Here is a 22589-nt window from a genome sequence, read left to right on the forward strand (position 1 = left end):
CAGAGAGAGACAGAGCATGAACGGGGGAGGGGCAGAGAGAGAGGGAGACACAGAATCGGAAACAGGCTCCAGGCTCCGAGCCATCAGCCCAGAGCCTGACGCGGGGCTCGAACTCACGGACCGCGAGATCGTGACCTGGATGAAGTCGGACGCTTAACCGACTGCGCCATCCAGGCGCCCCCACATCATTGTTTCTTAACCTTGTCTGCTTATTACAATTCTTTTGGGGAGATTTAAAAAAATGGAAATGCCCAAACCGCACCTTGTTTCCCGTGTAAGTTCAACGTGCAGCTAAGGTTATGTTCTAGACCCTTGTTTTCTAGATGTGGACCACGGACCAGACACATGCGACAAAAACCCCCCTTTCCTGCCCGCTGGCTGAGCTCTCCTCCCACTCCCACCAAGGCCCCCCTTCACTTTACGTGGATATTTGCGCAAACGTCACCTTCTCCGAGACCTTCTCTGGCCACCCTACCTGTTGTCTGAAATCGCCCTGCCAGCACTGTGCCCCCTTACTGCGCTCGGGTTTTCATTCAGCATGCTTTATAACTCTGCTGGCATATTCTTATGTTGAAAATCTGTATTCCCTGCTAAAATGTAAATTCCATGAGACAAGAATATAATTACTTTTGTTTTTTATTGTGTTCCTAATATCTGGAGCAGCACCTAGCACAGTAGGGGCTTGATAAAGGGAACGGTTGAATATTTTCCCCTACGTTCGTTATGTTGATTTGCCTCTGGGTCCCCGCTTTAATTCCTAAGGCCACCGATGCGAATGACCACCTCTGACTGTCAGGAGCTCTCTATCCACAAGAGAGGTACGTCCACACAAGTGACTACAGTCAGGGAGGCACATAATTTATACCAGCGGTAGTAGAGAGGATTCTTAGGAAGCACTCGAGGAAGTCAACCTCAGCAGTGTTTGGGGGGACTCTGGTGGATGGCAGTGGGACGGGAAAGGCATGCTGAGCCCAGGGTGCGGTGCTGGCTGGGGGAACCGGTGCCCTGAGGGAAAGGTGGCAAACAGGCCGCCAGCTGGGCAGGAGGCCTCAGGGGGCGGAACCTTGCGCACATTCTCTCCAGGGGCCAAGGGCAAAGCTCTGAGGACCTGTAAGACAGGCCTGGTACGAGAGATTTTTACTCTGGCCATCTCACCATGCTCTACAAATGCCATGCTGTCAGCCTTACTGGTGTGAGAGGTCAGAAACTCAGCCTGAAGCAATCCAGAAGAGAGCCTGAAGTAGAAAGGTTGATTGAAAATAAAAAGACATATGCGATTATCATAATTCTATGAAAAAACTTTGATAATCATATGAAGTTTCATGATCATACAAGGGGTTTCTCCGGTTTTCTTGTTTCTTTATTTAAATATTTATTTATTTATTTTCAGAGAGAGAGCGCGTGAGCACGAGTCGGGGGAGGGGCAGAGAGAGATCCTTGCCCCTCTTTTGGTTTTCTTAACATCCCTTGGCAACAACTCCAAAGTACAGAGATCCTTCAAAGTCTTAAACAAATAGCTTTACTATATATGTGGGATATTACTGACTGATCATAAACTTTTTAGGGATGCCTGGGTGGCTTAGTCGGTTAAGCATCTGACTCTTGATTTCAGCTCAGGTCATGATCTCACAGTTGGTGGGTTCAAGCCCCACATCGGCTCTGTGCTGACAGCTTGGAACCTGCTTGGGATTCTCTCTTTTGCTCTCTCTCTCTCTGCCCCTCCCCCACTCTCTCCCTCAAAATAAATAAATAGACTTAAAAAAATCATAAACTTTTTACACCACTGTACCAAAATTTAATAGAATTTATTAGGAATTTTAGAAAAACAAAGCTTCACAACTATAGCTAATACATAATTTTAATAACAAAATATCCTGTTGTATTTTTAAATATAATGAATTTATTTTCAGAAGCATGCCCATTAAAAACAATGAAGCATTTCCATTCACTAAAAATGTATCAATAAAATACATAATAAACTTGTAGCATAAATGTAAACTAGTCAATTTATCTCCATTACCCATGTTATGATTTACCTTTATTTTATGGTTATAGTATTTTAAATTATTAACAAATGCAGAAATCTAGGATATATTTACAGGAGATTATCAAAAATAATGATTCCATTTAATAGTTACTGTTATTCTTCATCAGTATTTTCTCTGCACTCTGGATCCGACATCAGGAGATAGACTGGCCCTTGGCTGGCTGTTCTGTAACATAATTTCAGAACACTATTTTACTGTAGTATTCATAGGCAGATTCACAGGTGGATCTCCTTACAGATTATGGATGTTAATAACACTAAATTCATAATTCAAATTCTCAAGTGCTACATATACATCAACCTCAACATAATGAGTACCACTTCACATAAAGCATCATACCAATGATAATAATTCATAATCTTCACCCTTTGCTATTGGAAAAGGTGATTAGCAGGTGCCTTTTATCATAATCTGGTGTGTAAATAGTCACAATTTAGCAATTTTATTTTCTAAGGGAAGCTCCAGCAACTCATGTAACACCCTAGGTGTAGTTTAACAACATATATTGGGTTAAAGAAGTTGCTTGAGAGGGCATTAGGTAAAAATTCATTAAATTCATAAATTTATAAAATTTATTTAAAAAAAAGTAAATATTCCAAAATAAAAATTCTGCTTTTGAGAGTCATAGTTTTTACACTGAAAAGCCATGGCTGGTGTCTTCAGGACGCCCTGGGACAAGCCTCTGAGAGGATAGTGTTTGCATGTCATCTCTATTAGAACGCAAGAGACTTGAAGGCAGGAAAGTATTTTCCTCTTTCTAGTCCCAGCCCTCACACACAGGCACTGTGTGTCTGACACAGTGAAAACCCAGGCAATATCTGTTCAATGAAGAAAAAGAGGGCGCCCAGGGGGCTCAGTTGGTTAAGCGCCGACTTCAGCTCAGGTCATGATCTCACAGTTCGTGAGTCCCAGCTCTGTATTGGGCTCTGTGCTGATGGCTCAGAGCCTGGAGATTGCTTCAGATTCTGTGTCTCCCTCTCTCTCTGCCCCTCCCCTGCTCATGCTCTGTCTCAAAAATAAACATTAAAAAAAAAAATTAAAAAAAGAAAGGAAAGAAAAAAAGGAGACCAGTATGATAACTTCTATGAAAAGAAAAAAATCAGGCTGCTATGGTTGCCAAAAAGAGGAAGTTCTAAACTTTGGCAGGATAAAACTTGGGCTGAATAAGCCTTCCTAGAGGGAATGGCAGTGAAATGAAGCCTGAAAGAATGAGTAGGAGAGAAGTATGTAAGAGGACAAGTCCTGTGAGGCAGGGGATGAGGGGAAGGCAGTGTGGGCCCTGGAAGGACAGGGAGCTCCAGGGAGACCTACCTGTCGCTCAAATGTATATAACTTACAAGCTGGGGAGCAACCAGAGGTGCAGATGGGAAGGTCGTGAATGCAGTTCTCTGGAGTTTTAATTCATCTTTTAGGTGACAGGTAAGTGCTGACACAGGAGAGTGATATGTTCATATTCTTGGTTTACAAAGATTACTCTGGGCTGATGGTGTGAAAGATACCCTGGACAGATCACATCTCTTCAGGTGAGACATGACACATTCTTCTTTTTTTTTAAAAAATGTTTTTTATTTATAGAATAAATTTAATGTTTACTCGATGTTTTTATTTATAGAAGCCAATTTTTGATTAATTAATATTTTTAAATTTACATCCAAGTTAGCTGGCATATAGTGCAACAATATTTCAGAAGTCGATTCCTGAATGCCCCTTACCCATTTAGCCCATCCCCCCCTCCCACAACCCCTCCAGTAACCCTGTTTGCTCTCCATATTTACAAGTCTCTTATGTTTTGCATCCCTTCCTGTTTTTATATGATTGCTTCCCTTCCCTTATGTTCATCTGTTTTGTATCTTAAAGTCCTCATATGAATTGAGTCATATGATACTTGTCTTTCTTTGACTAATTTTGCTTAGCATAATACCCTCTAGTTCTACCCACGTAGTTGCAAATGGCAAGATTTCATTCTTTTTGATTGCTGAGTAATACTCCATTGTATATATATATCACATCTTCTTTATCCGTTCATCCATCGATGGACATCTGGGCTCTTTCCATACTTTGGTTATTGTTTGAAACAGCACGCCTGTATCCCTTGGATAAATACCTAGTAGTGCAATTTCTGGGTCATAGGGTAGTTCTATTTTTAATTTTTTGAGGAACCTCCATACTGTTTTCCAGAGTGGCTGTACCAGTTTGCATTCCCACCAGGAGTGCAAAAGAGATCCTCTTTCTCTACATCCTTGCCAACATCTGTTGTTGCCTGAGTTGTTAATGTTAACCATTCTGACAGGTGTGAGGTAGTATCTCATTGTGGTTTTAATTTGTATTTCCCTGATGATGAGTGAAGTTGAACATTTTTTCATGTGTCGGTTGGCCATCTGGATGTCTTCTTTGGAGAAGTGTCTATTCATGTCTTTTGCCCATTTGTTCACTGGATTATTTGTTTTTTGGGTGTTAAGTTTGATCAGTTATTTGCAGATTTTGGATACTAACCCTTTATATGATATGTCGTTTGCAAATATCTTCTCCTATTTCATTGGTTGCCTTTTAGTTTTGCTGATTGTTTCCTTCACTGTGCAGAAGGTTTTTATCTTGATGAGGTCCCAATAGTTCATTTTTGCTTTTGTTTCCCTTGTCTCTGGAGATGTGTTAAGAAGTTGCTCTAGCCAAGGTCAAAGAGGTTTTTGCCTCCTTTCTTCTCTAGAATTTTGATGGCTTTCTGTGTTATGTTTAGGTCTTTCATCCATTTTGAGTTTCTTTTTGTGTATGGTGTAAGAAAGTGGTCCAGGTTCATTCTGAACTTCACCGTCCTGTTTTCTCGACACTATTTGCTGAAGAGATTGTCTATTTTTCATTGGATATTCTTCCCTGATTTGTCAAAGATTAGTTGGCCATATGTTTGTGGGTCCATTTCTGGGTTCTCTATTCTGTTCCATTTATCTGAGTGTCTGTTTTTGTGCCAATATTATACTGTCTGGGTGATTACAGCTTCATAATACATCTTGAAGTCCAGGATTGTGATGCCTCCAGCTTTGGTTTTCCTTTTCAAGATTGCTTTGGCTATTCGGGGTCTTTTCTGTACAAATTTTTTTCCATACAAATTTTAGGACTGATTGTTCTAGCTCCATGAAGAATGCTGGTATTATTTCGATACAGATTGCATTGAATACGTAGATTGCTTTGGGTAGTATTGACATTTTAACAATATTTGTTCTTCCAACCCAGAAGCATGGAATATTTTTCAATTTTTTGTCTTTTTCAATTTCTTTCATAAGCTTTATATAGTTTTCAGTGTGTAGATGTTCACCTCTTTGGTTAGGTTTATTCCTAGGTATTTTATGGTTCTTGGTGCAATTCTAAATGGCATTAATTCCTTGATTTCTCTTTCCGTTGCTTCATTATTGGTGTATAGGAATGCAATTTATTTCTGTGCATTGATTTTATATCCTGTGAGTTTGCTGAATTCATGGATCAGTTGTAGCAGTTTTTTTTTTGTGGAATCTTTTGGGCTTTCCATATAGAGTATCATGTCATCTGTGAAGAGTGAAAGTTTGACCTCCTCCTGGCTGATCTGGATGCCTTTTATTCCTTTGTGTTGTCTGATTGCTGAGGCTAGGACTTCCAATACTATGTCGAATAACAGTGGCGAGAGTGGACATCCCTGTCTTGTTCCTGACCTTAGGGGGAAAGCTCTCAGTTTTTCCCTATTGAGGATGATATTAGTGATGTGTCTTTAACATATGACTTTTATGATCTTGAGGTATGATCTTTCTATCCCTACTTTCTTGAGGGTTTTTATCAAGAAAGGATGTTGTATTTTGTCAAATGCTTTCTCTGCATCTATTGAGAGAATCTTGTGGTTCTTATCCTTTCTTTTATTGATGTATCACAGTGGTTGTTTTGCAGATATTGAACCAGCCCTGCATCTCAGGTGTAAATCCCACTTGATTGTGGTGAATAATTCTTTTAATGTATTGTTGAATCTGGTCAGCTAGTATCTTGTTGAGGATTTTTGCATCCATGTTCATCAGGGAAATTCGTCTATAGTTCTCTTTTTTATTGGGGTCTTTGTCCTGTTTTGGAATCAGGGTAATGAAATGCTGGCCTTGAAGAAGGAATTTGGAAGTTTTCCTTCCATTTCTATTTTTTGGAGCAGCTTCAAGAGAATAGGTGTTAACTCTTTCTTAAATGTTTGGCAGAATTCCCCTGGAATGGCATCCAGCCCTGGACTCTTGTTTTTTGGGAGATTTTGATTACTAATTCGATTCCTCTACTGGCTATGGGCCTGTTCAAATTTTCTATTTATTCTTGTTTCAATTTTGGTAGTTTACATGTTTCTAGGAGTCTGTCCATTTCTTCCAGATTGCCCATTTTATTAGTGTATAATTGCTAACAATATTCTCTTATTGTTTTTATTTCTGCTGTGTTGGTTGTGATCTCCCCTCTTTCATTTGTGATTTTATTTATTTGGGTCCTTTCCTTTATCTTTTTGATCAAAATGGTTAGGTGTTTATCAATTTTGTCAATTCTTTCAAAGAACCAGCTCCTAGTTTCACTGATCTTTCCTACTGATTTTTTTTTCTTTTTTTTGGTTTTGATAGCATTGATTTCTGCTCTAATCTTCATTATTTCCTGTCTTCTGTTGGTTTTGGGTTTTATTTGCTGTTCTTCTTCCAGCTCTTTAAGGTGTAAGGTTAGGTTGTGTATCTGGGACCTTTCCTCCTTCTTTAGGAAAGACTGGATTGCTATACACTTCCCTCTTATGACTGCCTTTGCTGCGTCCCAGAGGTTTTGGTGTTGTCATTTTCATTGGCTTCCATGTACTTTTTGATTTCCTCTTTAACTTCTTGGTTAGCCCATTCATTCCTTAGTAGGATGTTCTTTAGTCTCCAAGTATTTGTTATCTTTCCAAATTTTTTCTTGTGGTTGATTTCGAGTTTCATAGCATTGTGGTCTGAAAATATGCATGGTATGATCCATCTTTTTGTACTTGTTGAGGGCTGATTTGTGTCCCAGTGTCCAGATATTCTAGATATCTTCCTTGTGCACTGGAGAAGAATGTGTATTCTGCTGCTTTAGGATGAAATGTTTTGTATATATTTGTTAAATCCATCTGGTCTAGTGTATCATTCAAAGCAATTGTTTGCTTGTTGATTTTCTATTTAGATAACCTTTCCATTGCTCTAAGTGGGGTGTTGAAGTCCCCTACTATTATGGTATTATTATCAATGAGTTTCTTTATGTTTGTGATTGATTTATATATTTGGGTGTCCCACGTTTGGAGGATAAATGTTTACAAATGTTAGATCTTTTTGGTGGATAGACTCCTTAGTTACGATATAAAGCCCTTCTTCATCTCTTGTTACAGTCTTTATTTTAAAATCTAGATTGTCTGATATAAGTATGGCTACTCCAGCTTTCTTTGGCGACCATTACCATAATAGATGGTTCTCCACCCCCTTACTTTCAATCTGAAGGTGTCTTTAGGTCTAAAATATGTCTCTTATAAATAGCATATAGATGGATCTTGTTTTCTTATCCATTCTGTTACTCTATGTCTTTTGATTGGAGCGTTTAGTCCATTGACATTTAGAGTGAGTACTGAAAGGTATGAATTTATTGCCATGATGTTACTTGTAGAGTTGGAGTTTATGGTGGTGCTCTCTGGTCCTTTCAGTATTTGTTGCTTTGGGTTTTGTTTTGTTTTGTTTTTTTCTGCCTTTTCTCCCTTCAGTGAGTCCCCCTTAAAATTTCTTGCAGGGCTGGTTTAGTGGTCATGAATCTGCTCTAATTTTTGTTTGCCTGGGAAACTTTGTATCTCTCCTTGTATTTTGAATGAAAGCCTTGTTGGATAAAAATTTCTTGGCTGCATATTTTTCCTATTCAGCACATTGAATATATCCTGCCACTCCTTTCTGGCCTGCCAAGTTTCTGTGGATAGGTGTGCTGCAAACCTGATATGTCTTTCCTTGTAGGTTAAGGACTTTTTTCCCCTTGCCGCTTTCATGATTGTTTCCTTGCCTGAGTATTTTGTGAATATGATTATGATATGCCTTGTTGATGACTGGTTTTTGTTGAATCTAATGGGAATTCTCTGTGCTTCCTGGATTTTGATGTCTGCGTCTTTCCCTAGGTTAAGAAACTTTTTCGCTATGGTTTTCTCCCATAAACCTTCTACCCCTTTTTCTCTCTTTTCATCTTCTGGGACCCCTATGGTTCTGATGATATTCCTTTTCAATCAGTCACTGAGTTCTCTGATTCTTATATCATGCTCTTTTTTTGCTTTGGTCTCCCTCTTTTTTTTCTGCTTCATTATTCTCCATAAGTCTGTACTCTATATCGCTGATTCGCTGCTCTGCTTCATCCATCCTTGCCGCCTGAAACATGATAAATTCTTAAAGGCACTAACAGTAGGAATGAAGATAGTGGATGGATTTGAGGTGTATTATCAGGAGGACATATTGCCTGTGGGCATGGGAGAAGGAGAAGCCTGGATGAGATACACATTTCTGTCTGGGAAGTCTGGAGAATGGTGTCATCAACTGAAGTAAGAATTAAAAGAGGTAGAAGAGTTTTGGGGGGAAACTTGGGAAACTGAATCTTGGCTCTGCCACTGAATATTTGTGAGACTTGAGAAAATTCTTTGATGTCCTTCGCTTAGAATATTAAACAAGATAACGTGTGTGAAATAATTTGGGACAGTACTTTTCAGTGGTAGGAATCCCTAAGTGTGCTTCCATTCTTCTTTCTAAATATATCTCAACAAAATTTGGGTGCCATTAAAGAGTATTAATTGACATTTAGCATTCACCAAGGGGCTTTGCAAGAAAACAGTGGTATTTTATGGGGCATAAAATCTTGCTTCAGAATATTAAAAACGTTTCCAGTTCAAATACATCACCTAATTTTATTGTAGCCTGAAAAAGGTACATCATATATTTAAAAACCAGGTATAAAAAAATCATAAAGTCTCAACCAATATTTTCAAGTATGTAGTATGTGCTAGTTTCTATGAAGTAGACAGGTAAATGGAAAAACAGCCTCAAGAATATAGTTCCAAAGAAGATCACTCATGTAAAAAGACAACCCACAAAAATACCTATGGAGTAGAAGTATAAAACCAGTGGTACTACAGTAATTAAGTTCAGAGGAGAATGTGGTCATCATAAGCTGGATTGGTCATGGAGAGATTCATGGGGGAAGTGACATTAAGTTGGTGCTTAGATAGGTTGGATTAGGAAGGTAGAGCAAAAGTACAGCTGGTGCAGTTTGGAGCTGGGGTGAACATGAACAAACAATGAGAAGAACATGACAGCATACTGAGTACTGCAGACTTGAAGGACAACGCATTAAATTTCTTTGGCTGGAAGGAAGATTCATAGTGTAAAAAGAGAGGTAGGTGGGATTATGAATTGTTACAAATTGTTATGATTCCTATTATTTACAAGGAAGTTATGCTTTGCATGTGCATTTCACTTAAGTAGTTCCAGGAATGTTACCTTTTTCTGAAACGATGCAACCTTTTTTTTGAGACGATGTAAATGGATAAGATGATCACAATAGTGGCACTAATGATAATGCAACCCAATGGTGTCTAGCATGTGTTGTGTTACAGGCACTGTTCTAAATACTTTACACTGGTTCTTCTCTCTAGAAGCCCTCACAGGTACACTAGAGGATAGATGCCAGTACCATTAAGATGATTATGACTAATCAATCAGTGAAGGGATACAGGAAGGGATGGGCCAAATTTTGTTCCTCTGAAATCTTACAACAGCACTTGCTCTGAGTGGTGGAAGCTGACTGCCTGCCACCTGAGAGATCCTGCTCAAAATTATTTCTTTTGCTCATGTTACAAGTGTCTAAAATCCCACTTTTAGAAATTCACTATACTTCTTCCCAGAAATTGTTTTTAAATGATTTAAATGGTTTTAAGTCTTTTAAAATACTTTTTAGAAATGAGGGGCACCTGGGTGGCTCAGTCAGTTAAGCCTCTGACTTTGGCTCAGGTCATGATCTCATGGTTCATGAGTTTGAGCCCCACATTGGGCTCTGTGCTGATAGCTCAGAGCCTGGAGCCTGCTTCGGATTCTGTGTCTCCCTCTCTCTGCCCTTCCCCTGCTTGTGCTCTCTCTCTCTCCTTCTCAAAGAATAAACATTAAAATTTTTCAAAAAATAGTTAAAAAAATTTTTTTTTAACGTTTATTTATTTTTGAGACAGAGAGAGACAGAGCATGAATGGGGGAGGGTCAGAGAGAGAGGGAGACACAGAATCAGAAACAGGCTCCAGGCTCTGAGCGGTCAGCAGAGCCTGACGCGGGGCTCGAACTCATGGACCGTGAGATCATGACCTGAGCCGAAGTCAGCCGCTCAATCGACTGAGCCACCCAGGCGCCCCCAAAAAATAATTTTTAAAAATGAAAAATTATCTTTTAAAATTCAAGCCAAGTATCTCAACAGGAGTGAATATGCCAGTCCATTTCTTTTCCTAAGAGGAAAAACCCAAAGCAACACCACCAAACACTGTGGGAGAAGAAAACACAAGGAGTGACAGAATGGGGGGAAACACAAAAAACAGTAATAAAACACACATGTGGGGGATGCAGCATGGTGGATTAATATATAAACTTCACTCTCGTTGTGAAGTTTCCAGAGAGATACATAATTTTTGAGAATTATAGAAATTATAGAAGAAAATAGATCAGGAGTCAAAGTGACAGTTGCCAAAAGACTCCTGTACAACAGTCACTGCATCAACAATGCCACACCAAAAAGGCTGTTTCTGAGAACCATTTGCAGAGACCGAAACAAGAAGCTTCATGAAGGCAGGGGCAGCCTCTTTCTTCTTCTTTACTACCACACTCAGGACACAGCAAAAATCTAAAATGTGGGCAGGAAATGTGTAACTTTGTTTATGTAAGAGCAAATAATAAGAAATGAAGTATACTTGTGTCGTCGTACTTTTTCCTGTCAAGATTACAGAACTGAGGGTATGTGATGAAAAACAATTGAGCAAGTATCCAATGAATTCTCTAAGAAAACACTTCTTTTTTTTTTAGAAAAAATTTTAATGTTTATTTATTTTTGAGAGAGAAAGAGACAGAGTGTGAATGATGGAGGGGTAGAAAGAAGGGAGACAGAATCTGAAGCAGGCTCCAGGCTCTGAGCTGTCAGCAGAGGGCTCGATGCGGGACTCGAACCCACGAACTGGGAGATCGTGACCTGAACCAAAGTTGGACGCTTAACAGACTGAGCTGCCCAGGTGCCCCTCTAACAATGCATTTCTTTGTCGAACACCTAAGTTGAGGATAGTAAGAGTCCAGGTGCCTCACATAGTCTTAATTCATATTATGGTAATTTGTATACACTATCCATGTGTGTTCTTTCTCCCTGTTAGACTGAAAATTCCTTAATGCACTAAATTGCCACTTATATGTGTATCTTTACCAGAATCCAGTGTCAAGGCAAAAAACAAAAACAAAATTCCAAATAATGATGTCTAGTTTTGAACTTTGAAAACACAAAAGGGAGATGGGCAAGGGTGGGATCATTACCAAGGTAAAATAACCAATAATTTTCCAGTTAGACTACATACCCATATACTACATATCAGTAGTGCAATGATATCAGTTTCTGTTCCCATGGATGATGAAATACTCTGGTTGGAAAAAACTTATTATTTTGATTTTTTTTTTAATTTTTAAAAAATGTTTATTTATTTTTGAGAGAGACAGAGAAAGAGAGTAAGTGCAAGTAGGAGAAGGCAGAGAGAGGGAGACACAGAATCCAAAGCAGGTTCCAGAGCTCTACGTGGGGCTAGAACTCTTGAAATCATGACCTGAGCTGAAGCCGGATGCCTAAGTGATTGAGCCACCCAGGCGTCCTATATATTTTGATTGTTTTAAATGAGAGGATATTTGCTGATTCTAACAAAACGTCTCATCATTGAAAGTTGACTGGGAGAAAAACTCCCTAAAAGCCAATATCAAGAAAAATTAATTTCAATACAGGATTCTTACACACAAAATCATGACATTTCCTAAAATGAGAAAAATAAAAGCTTCTTAAAGTACTTACCAGAAATGGTATTATTCGTAAGGTATTTTTGATGGATGGATTTTTGCAAATGGTTTCTTGTACATCTGAAATAATTATACCATGACACAAAAATAATTCAGTTACGTATGCTGACAGAGAAGAATCAAATGTTAAGTTCTGGTGTCAAATACTCAATGTGGGGAACAGACTTTCTTCTTTGGTCACCAGAAACAGTCTTTAGACTTGTATTAGGTTAGGAAATAGAAGTAATTTGATGAAAAACAATTATATAAAATTAATGTTGATAAAAAGAAATTCCTAATACTTTGACTATTCTATAACAATCTTCCTTCAAATGCTGGGTTTTCTTATCTTTTTTTACTTCCTTTTTAAAAAATACAGTACTTTTATTACTTTTTAAAGTTTATTTATTTATTTTGAGAGAGCGAGAGAGAGCAATCAAGAAAGAGAGTGAGCCAGGGCATGAACGAGGGAGGGGCAGAGAGAGAGAGAGAGAGAGAGAGAGAGAGAATCCCAAGCAGGCTCAGTGCTGTCAGTGCAGAGCTTGATGTGGGGCTGGAACCCATGAACCATGAGATCATGGCCTAAGCCGAAGTCGGACACTCAACTGACTGAGCCACCCCGGGGCCCCTCTTCTTTTGTAAAACAAAAGGGAAATTTGATTCTTTGATATCTCAGGAAAGAAGAGATGTTTATTTAGCTATTAAGGCATAAAAGTTGAATAATTTGTCAACTCATGCCTTTTCAGTGCTTAAGCTTTGGTCCATATAAAAGCAAGGGTCTGGGCAAAAGAAAAAAAAACAACCTTCAAGCAGAATCCTTTATGTGAAGCATTTAAGTATGTCAAAGTATCTAATAGGAAAAAACCCTCTAAAAAAACTGACCTGAGTTTTTTACTCTTGATCTTCATAATTGGACATCTTACAGCCTTAGTTATATATTGCTTCTGGGGTTGTAGCTCCCTGCTTTTTATTAATATATTATTATTATTTAAAGTTTATTTATTTTTGAGAGAGAGAGAGGGAGAACTTGTGCATGAGCAGGGGAGATGCAGAGAGAGAGGGAGAGAGAGAATCCCAAGCAGGCTCCACACTGTCAGCATGGAGCCCAATGTGGGGCTCAATCTCATGAACCTCGAGATCATGACCTGAGCCAAAACCAAGAGTTGCCCACCAGGCACTCTTATTAATATTTTATTCTTAAATTTTAATTTTGAAATTAACACAAAAAACATATAGAGCATATATACATATTGCAGTTAATTATAATGAAGCTAATGTCTATGTAATGACCTAGACTGAGAAATGTGCACATTATCACTATTTTAGGAACTTCCCGGAGCTCCCATCTCCCTGCCTCTCTGGGGATTACACCTCCTTTCCTTGCCCACAGAGGTGACCGATTACATGGGCTTTGTGTCTGCATAATTATAGCACATGAGTATACATGCATATCATATTGCTTGTTTTACCTGTTTCTGAACTTCAAATAAGTAAAACTGACCTGATTTTCATTCTGAATTTTTATTATTTTTTAAATTTAAATTTTGATTCATTTACAGTGCAATATAGTTTCCTGGGGTAGAATTCAATGATTCATCACTTACATATAGCACCCAGTGCTCATCACAAGTGCCCTCCTTAATACTCATCACCCATCTAGCCCATCCCCCACCCACCTCCCCTCCATCAGCCCTCAGTTTGTTCTCCATATTTAAGGGTCTCTGGTGATTTGTTTCCCTCTCTTCTCTCCCCTCCACCTTCCCATATGTTCATGTTTTGTTTCTTAAATTCCACATACGACTGAAATCATATGCTGTTTATCTTTCTCTGATTGACTTATTTCACTTAGCATAATACAGTCTAGTTCCATCCACATCACTGCAAATGGCAAGAGTTAATTCTCTTTGATGCCTGAGTATTATTCCATTGAATATATACACCCATCTTCTTTATTCATTCATCAGTTGATGGACACTTGGGCTCTCTCCATAGTTTGGTTATTGTAGATAATGCTGCTATAAACATCAGGGTGCATGTACATCTTCAAATCTATATTTTTGTATCCTTTGGGTGAATACCTAATAGTGCAATTGCTGGATCGTAGGGTAGTTTTATTTTTAGTTTCTTGAGGAATCGTCATACTGTTTTTCACAGTGGCCACACCAGTTTGCATTCCCACCAGCGGTGCAAGAGTGTTTCCCTTTCTCCGCATCCTTGCCAACATGTGTTGTTTCTTGTGTTGTTAATTTAGGCATTCTGACCGGTGTGAGATGGTATCTCACTGTGGTTTTGATTTGTATTTCCTTGATGATGAGTGATGTTGAATATTATTTCATGTCTGTTAGCCATCTGGATGGCCCTTTGAAAAATGTCTATTCATGTCTTCTGCCCATTTCTTAACTAGGTTGTTAGTTTTTTGGGTGTTGAGTTTGAGAAATTCTTCATAGATTTTGGATACTAACACTTTATCAGATACCTCATTTGCAAGTATCTTCTCTCATCCTGTAGGGTGCCTTTTGGTTTTGCTAATTGTTTCCTTCACCGTGTGGAAGTTTTTATCTTGATGAAGTCCAATAGTTCATGTTTGCTTTTGTTTCCCCTGCCTTCAGCAATGTTGTCTAGTGAGAAGATGTCCCAGCTGAGGTCAAAGAGGTTGCTGCCTGTGTCCTTCTCTAGGATTTTGATGGTTTCCTGCCTTCCATTTAGGGTTTTCATCCATTTTGAATTTATTTTTGTATATGATGTAAGAAAGTGGTCCAGTTCATTCTGCATGTTGCTGTCCAGTTTTCCCAACACTATTTGCTGAAAATATTGTCTATATTTCACTGGATATTCTTTCCTGCTTTGTCAAAGATGAGTTGACCATATAGTTGTGGGTCCATTTCTGGGTTTTCTCTTCTGTTCCACTGATTTATGTGTCTGTTTTTATGCCAGTACCATACTGTCTTGATGACTACAGCTTTGTAATACAGCTTGAAATCAGGAATCGTGATGCCTCTAGTTTTTCTTTTTCAGGATTGCTCTGGCTATCCAGGATCTTTTGCGGTTCCATACGAATTTTAGGATTGTTAGTTCTAGCTCTGCGAAAAATACTGGTGGTATTTTAATGGGAACTGCATTAAATACACAGATTGCTTTGGGTAGTATAGACATTTTAACAATGCTTGTTCTTCCAATCCATGCGCATGAAATGCGTTTCCATTTCTTTGTGTCCACTTCAATTTCTTTCTTACGCTTTCTATAGTTTTCAGAGTATAGATCTTTTACTTCTGTTTTTATTTAATGTTTTATTTTTATTAAACAAATTTTTTTAATGTCTATTTATTTTTGAGACACAAAGACATAGCATGAGTGGGGGAGGGGCAGAGAGAGAGGGAGACACAGAATCCGAAGAAGGCTCCAGGCGCTGAGCTGTCAGCACAGAGACCGATGTGGGGCTTGAGCCCATGAACAGTGAAATCGTGACCTTAGCCGAAGATGGATGCTTAACTGACTGAACCACGGACACTTAACCGACTGAGCCACCCAGGCGCCTCTTTATCTTCTACTGCTTTAGTTAGGTTTATTTGTAGGTATCTTATTGTTTTTGGTGCAATTGCAAATGGGATCAATTCCTTGATTACTTTTTCTGCTGCTTCATTATTGGTGAGAAATGCAAGAGATTTCTGCACACTGATTTTATATCCTGTGACTTTGCTGAACTTATATGTTAATTCTAGCACCTTTTTGGTGGAGTCTCTTGGGTTTTCCACACAGAGTATCATGTCATCTGCAAATAGTGAGTTTGACTTTTTCCATGCTGATTAGCATGCTTTTTCTTTTTGTTGTCAGATTGCTGAGGCTAAGACTTCCAGTACTATGTTAAATAGTAATGGTGAGAGTGGACATCCTTGTCTTATTCCTGATCATAGGGGAAAGGCTCTCAGTTTTATCCCATTAAGGAGATTAGCTGTGGGTCTTTTGTATATGGTTTTTATGATCTTGAGGTCCACCTATCCCTCCTTTTTGAGGATTTTTATCAGGAATGGATGCTGTATTTTGTCAAATGCTCTTTCTGCAACTATTGATGGGATCATATGGTTCTTATCCTTTCTTTTATTATAGTCATGTATCACATTGATTGATTTGCAAATATTGAACCAGTGCTGTAGCCAAGGAATAAATTCCACTTGCTCATGGTGAATAATTCTTTTAATGTACTGACTTTGGTTTGCTAATATATTGTTGAGAACTTTTGCATTCATGTTCATCAGGGATACTGGCCTGTAATTCTTTTTAGTGAGGTCCTTGGTTTTGGAATCCCCAAGGTAATACTGACTTCACAGAATGAGTTTCAAAGTTTTCCTTTTCAATTTCTTTGCTGGTTATGGGTCTGTTCAAATTTTGTATTTCTTCGTTTCAGTTTTGATAGTTTGTGAGTTTCTAGGAATTTGTCCATTTCTTCCTGATTGCTCAGTTGGTTGGCATATAAATTTTCGTAGTATTCTCTTATGATTGTATTTCTGTGGTGTTGGTGGTCATCTCTCCTCTTTCATTTGTGATTTTATCTATTTGGATCCTTTCTCTTTTCTTTTTGATAAGTCTGGCTAGTGGTTTACCAATTTTGTTAATTCTTTCAAAGAACCAGCTCTTAGTTTCATTGATCTGTTCTACTGTTTTTTGTTTGTTTGTGTGTCATTTATTTCTGCTCTAATCTTTATTAGTTCCCTTTTTCTGCTGGCTTTTGGCTTTATTTGCCATTCCTTTTCTATCTCCTTTAGGTGTAAGTTTAGGTTGTGTATTTTGGACCTTTCTAGCTTCTTGAGATAGGCCTGGATTGCAATATACTTCCCTCTTAGGACTGCCTTTGCTAGGTTTTGGACTGTTGTGTTTTCATTTTCATTTTCTTCCATGTATTTTTTAAATTTCTTCTTTAATTTCCTGGTTAACCCATTCATTCTTTAGTGGGATGTTCTTTAACCTCCATGGGTTTGAGGGCTTTCCAACCTTTTTCTTGTGGTTGACTTCAAGTTTCACATTGTTGTGATCTGAAAATATGTATGGTAAAATCGCCATCTTTTTGTACTTGTTGAGGGCTGATTTGTCACCCAGTGTGTGATCTGTTCTGGAGAATGTCCCATGTGCCCTCGAAAAGAATGTATATTCTGCTGTTTTATGATGAAATATTCTGAATATTTTTGTTAAGTCCATCTTGTCCAGGGTGTCATTCAAAGCCATTGTTTCCTTGTTGAGTGTCTGCTTAGATCATCTGTCAATTGCTGTGAGTGGGGTATTAAAGCCTCCTACTATTATTAATGGTTTTTTTTTAAAGCTTTATTTCCGAGGTGCTGACCTCTGAAACGTCACACTTGGCACACTGTTGTTTATAAAAACCTAGTGGTATTGAAACCCTCTCCTTTTTCCCCCATCAATGGTTCTGGGGAACATTTTCTTGTCCAGTCTCCAGAGCATGTTTTCATTCTTTCTCTCTAGCTGCTTTTGGGGGGAAGTGCTTTCCTGAAAAAACTCGAGGTGCTGCTCTCTCCCCCTTTCTCCTCTCGGCAAAAACGACTCCCTCCCCTCCGAGGTACCCCGGCTCTTCTCGCCCCCCCCAGTTCACCTCTCAGCACCATGCACCTGCTGCGTTCTCTCCCTCAAACTATGCAGATCATTGTGTGAATCCTCAGATCGATTTCCTAGGTGTTCACAATGGTTTGATGTTGATCTAGCCGAGTTTGAGGGACAAGTCCAGGGTCACCTCACTCATCTGTCATCTTAACTCCTCCTGACTTGTTGCGCTTGTGCTGTGATTTGCCTTATTTTGCCCCAAATTATATTGTTTAGAATCATCTATGATGATGTGTGTAGCTGCAGGTTGTTCATTTTCCTTGCTGAACAGCGGCACATGGATATTCCACATTTAGGTGTTTTCAGTTTGGGGCTTTTAAAAACAATGGTGATCTCTGTATACTTCTGCATGTCTCCTGATGCACACGTGCAGGCTTCTCTCGAGGGCATGTATCTGGAAGGGAAATTACTGGCTTGTAGGGTCTGTTCATGTTCAACCTATCCGATGATGGCAGGACATTTCCTCAAGAGACTGCACCCACTCACACCCCAAAGGCACTGCGGGAGGGGCTCCCACTGCTGCACACCATTACCAAGGCCTGGCATCCCCCACTGTTAAACCTGTGTCTTTCTGAGGAATATGTAACTGTATTCCATTGCTTTAAAAAAAAAGTGATTATTTATTTTGAGAGAGATGGGAGAGAGGTGGGGGAGGGGCAGAGAGAGAGAGAGAGAGAGCGAGCCTCTCTATGCTCCATGCCCAGCACAGAGTCCAACACACGACCCTGGGATCGTGACCTGAGTGGAAATCAAGAGCCGGAGGCTCAACCCCAACTGAGCCACCCAGGCGCCCCTATTTATATACTGTGAATATGAGTCCTTCTTCTTTTTTTTAAAGTTTATTCATTTATTTTGACAGAGACAGAGACAGTGTGAGTTGGGGAGGGGGAGAGAGGGAAAGAGCGAATCCCAAGCAGGCTCCACACTGACAGCACAGAGCCCAACTGACTGAGCCACCCAGGTGCCCCAATATGAGTCCCTCTTGTACGTGTTCTAAATATGCTCTCACATCATGCCTTTTTCCTTGTTTTAATCATGTTTTGATACAAAGACAAGTTTATAATTTTGATATAGTAAAATTCATTATTTTTCTCCTCTTTGGATCATGTTCCATGTGCTCTAAGAAATATTTCCTTACCCTGAGGTTAGAAAATATTTTTATATAATCTCTCAGAAGCTTTATATATTTTATTTCATATTTAATCTTTAATCACAGTAATTTGGCACTAAATTTTATATATGATATTTGATAGGAGTTCACTTTAATCTCTACCTGGTATCCCTTTTTTCCAATATGTAGCAATAGCTTGTCTGAACATGACCCCATCAGTTGTGGCTTTTCTGTTGGTGTGCTGCCTGGGACCCCAGGACAGGCGTTGACACCTTGTGAGGGCAGCATGTAGCATCCAGCTGCCTGGGACTCTCCTCCAGCAGAAAGAGGCTGCAGCATGTGTACCTGCCTCCCTTCCCCCTAGAACCTTTAATACGTTAGTCACAGCCACTTAAAGCATCTGCACGAGAGTTCCAGTGTGTGAGTCACCTCTGGGTCTGTGTCTGCTGCCTGCTTTGTCCCTTGACAGTGAGCATCTTTCCTCACTTTTTTGGTGTTTGTTAATTTTTGACTGAATGCTAAACTTTATGTTTACAATGGTGGTTAGTGAGGCAAATAGGACTTATGCCAGGAAATGGGGATGCCTATTCTGCTAGGCAACTGGGGCGTGTGTGTGGTTAATCACCAGGAATTGAGTTTTTGGTTTTGGTTTTGTTTTTGAGAGAGACAGAAAGGGCACAAGTGAGCGAGGGCAGAGACAGAAAGAGAGAATCCCAGGAGGGGCACAGGGAGAGAGAGTGAGGGAGAAAGAGAGAAAGAAGTGGGGCTTGAGCTCATCCAATGCAGAGCTTGAACTCATGAACTGTAAGATCATGAACTGAGCCAAAGTCAGATGCTTAATGATGCAGCTACTCAGGAGCCCGAGATTTTTTTTTTTTTTTTTTTTTTTTTTTAAAGTAGGCTCTGCACCTAACATGGGGCTTCAACTCCGACCTGAGATCAACAGTCCCCTGCTCCAATGAGCCAGCAGGTGCCCCTGGGTTTGGGCTTTGTTGTTGCTTTGTTGTTTGTGCCTTTAGTCCCTCACTGGTTTACATTCCTCCGGTGTTGTTCTATGTTTCTGCAGGGTCATGGAGGTTTTTTCTTCAATGTTCCTACTCCACTCTTAGTGTCTGGCCTTCCTGTGTGCCTGCACAACCCAGCCGGGCTCTCTGTAGGCTCCTGCCTCTCCTCTGGCAGAGTTCTAGTGCTTGCTACTTTGTTCTTTTTGGTCTCATCGTGGGGGAGCAGGGAAGTTTTCTGTCCTCACAGTTGTCAAATTTGCTTTGTATCTCTGACAAGTTTTGTGCCAGAGAATTTTGTGACCCTCATGCAATAGTGGGAGACTTCTGCTGACCTTGGGGGAAAGTTCTGTTTTTCCCCGTTGAGGATGATATTAGCTGTGGGTCTTTCATATATGGGCTTTATAAGCTTGAGGTATGATCCTTCCATCCCTATATTCTTGAGGGTTTTTATCAAGAAAGTATTTTGTATTTTGGGGGCGCCTGGGTGGCTCAGTCGGTTGAGCGTCCGACTTCGGCTCAGGTCATGATCTCGCATTCTGTGAGTTTGAGCCCCGCATAGGGCTCTGTGATGATAGCTCAGAGCCTGGAGCCTGCTTCAGATTCTGTGCCTCCCTCTCTCTCTGCCCCTCCCCCACTCACGCTCTGTCTCTCTCTCAGAAATAAACATTAAAAAAATTTTAAAAAGAAAGGATGCTGTATTTTGTCAAATGCTTTCTCTGCATCTATTGAGAGAATCTTGTGCTTCTTATCCTTTCTTTTATTAATGTCATGTATCACCATGATTTATTTGTGGACATTGAACCAGCTCTGCATCACAGGAATAAATCCCACTTGATTGTGATGAATAATTCTTTAAATGTATTATTGGATCTGGTTTGCTAGTATCTTGTTGAGAATTTTTGCATCCATGGTCATCAGGGAAATCGGTCTGTAGCTCTCCTTTTTAGTGGGGTCTTTGTTTTGGAATCAGGGTAATGAAGTGCTGGCCTCGCAGAATGAGTTTGGAAATTTTCCTTCCATTTCTATTTTTTGGAACAGCTTCAAGAGAATAGGTGTTAACTCTTCTTTAAATGTTTGGTAGAATTCCCCTAGAAAGCCATCCAGGCTAGGACTCTTGTTTTTTGGGAGATTTTTGATTAGTAATTCAATTTCTTTGCTGGTTATGAGTCTGTTCAAATTTTCTATTTCTTCCTGTTTTAGTTTTGGTAGTTGATATGTTTCCAGAAATTTGTCCATTTCTTACAGATTGCCTAATTTGTTGGCATATCATTGCTCATAATATTCTCTTATTAATGTTTGTATTTCTGCTGTGTTGGTTGTGATCTCCCCTCTTTCATTTGTGATTTTATTTATTTGAGTCCTTTCCTTTTTCTTTTTGATCAAAATGGTTAGGTGTTTATCAATTTTGTTAATTCTTTCAAAGAACCAGCTCCTGATTTCATTGATCTGTTCTTCTGTTTTTATGATTTCAATATCATTGAATTTTGCTCTAATCTTTATTATTTCTCTTTTTCTGCTGGTGTTGGGCTTTGTCTGCTCTTCTTTGTCTAGCTGTTTTAGGTGTAAGGTTAGGTTGTGTATCTGAGACCTTTCTTCCTTCTTTAGGAAGGCCTGGGTTGCTGTATACTTCCCTGTTATGACAGCCTTTGCTGTGTCCCAGAGGTTTGGGACTGTCGTGGTTTCATTTTCATTGGCTTCTATGTACTTTTTAATTTCCTTTTTAATTTCTTGGTTAATCCCTGAATTAAAACTTTGGTCATCATGATCTTTTTTATGTAATTTAATGTTTTCTATTTTGTCTCATAACAAGACACCAAAACCAATTTGCCTGTGGTTAGAATTTGGTACATATTTTCTATCTTCTTTATTTTCAGCTTTAAGAGTTCAGATTAAGAGTTCCCTTATTGGGTGCCTGGGTGGCTCAGTCGGTTGAGCATCCAACCCTTGACTTTGCCTCAGGCCATGATCTCATCGTTTGTGGGATCAAGCCCCAAGTTGGGCTCCACACTGACAGTGCAGAGCTTCCTTGAGATTTTCTCTCTCTCTCTCTTTCTCTGCCCCACGTGCACATGTTCTCTCTCTCAAAATAAATAAGTAAACTTAAAAAAAAAGAGTTCACTTATTGTGATGAGCACTGAGTAATGTATACAATGGTCGAATTAGTATATTGTACACCTGTAACTAATATAACACTTTATGTAACTATATATGAATGGAAAAAAGTTAATCTGCACCAAATTCCTTAAGAAGAATCCCAGTGCAACTTAACACCATTTATGTTCTCCCAACTTATGCATTACTTTTAAAAGGCATTTTAAAAGATGTTTATTTATTTTGAGACAGAGAGCAAGCACATGAGTAGGAGAGGGGCAGGGAGAAAGGGAGAGAGAGATTCCCGATGTGGGGCTTGATCTCACGAACCGTGAAATCATGACCTGAGCCAAAACAGAGTGGGACACTTAACTGACTGAGCCACACAGGTGCTCCCTTTAGTAGGCATTTTAATGGTAATGGTTTTCTCTTTGAAACACACACTACTTTATTACATTTAGTATTTTATCCAATGTTTTTTCAAATTTACACTCTCAGACTGTCCATCTGAAATTACTTTTGGTCTGCTAAAGTGCATTCTTTAGCATTTCCTTTAGTATGAGGCTGCTATTAACAAAACATAGGGCAAGGGCTACAACCTACGCAGACACACACACACAGACACAGAGAGGTGAACAAAGCCTGCCTGTTTTCCTCCCTCACTGGC

The 22589-nt window shown here is 39.3% G+C and overlaps 1 protein-coding gene across 5 annotated transcripts in view; it reads right to left on the reverse strand.

Annotated features, from left to right (window-relative positions):
* Positions 1-620: 620 nt before the first annotated feature.
* Positions 621-22589, reverse strand: part of CEP126 (centrosomal protein 126) — a 103992-nt gene continuing 82023 nt past the window's right edge. For 3 of the 5 annotated variants that reach the window (XM_049614385.1, XM_049614394.1, XM_049614404.1), the window contains exons 8-9: positions 12126-12190; positions 1776-2213 (exon numbers count right to left, since the gene is read on the reverse strand). In XM_049614385.1, the coding sequence (XP_049470342.1) occupies positions 2151-2213; positions 12126-12190 (128 nt within the window). In that variant the 3' untranslated portion in view covers positions 1776-2150. Of the gene's footprint in view, positions 1236-1775; positions 2214-12125; positions 12191-22589 lie in introns of those variants that run through there. The other 2 variants (XM_049614369.1, XM_049614378.1) reach the window with 2 other exon arrangements.

The sequence above is a fragment of the Panthera uncia genome, chromosome D1, assembly GCF_023721935.1.
Source record: "Panthera uncia isolate 11264 chromosome D1, Puncia_PCG_1.0, whole genome shotgun sequence".
NCBI lineage: Eukaryota > Metazoa > Chordata > Mammalia > Carnivora > Felidae > Panthera > Panthera uncia.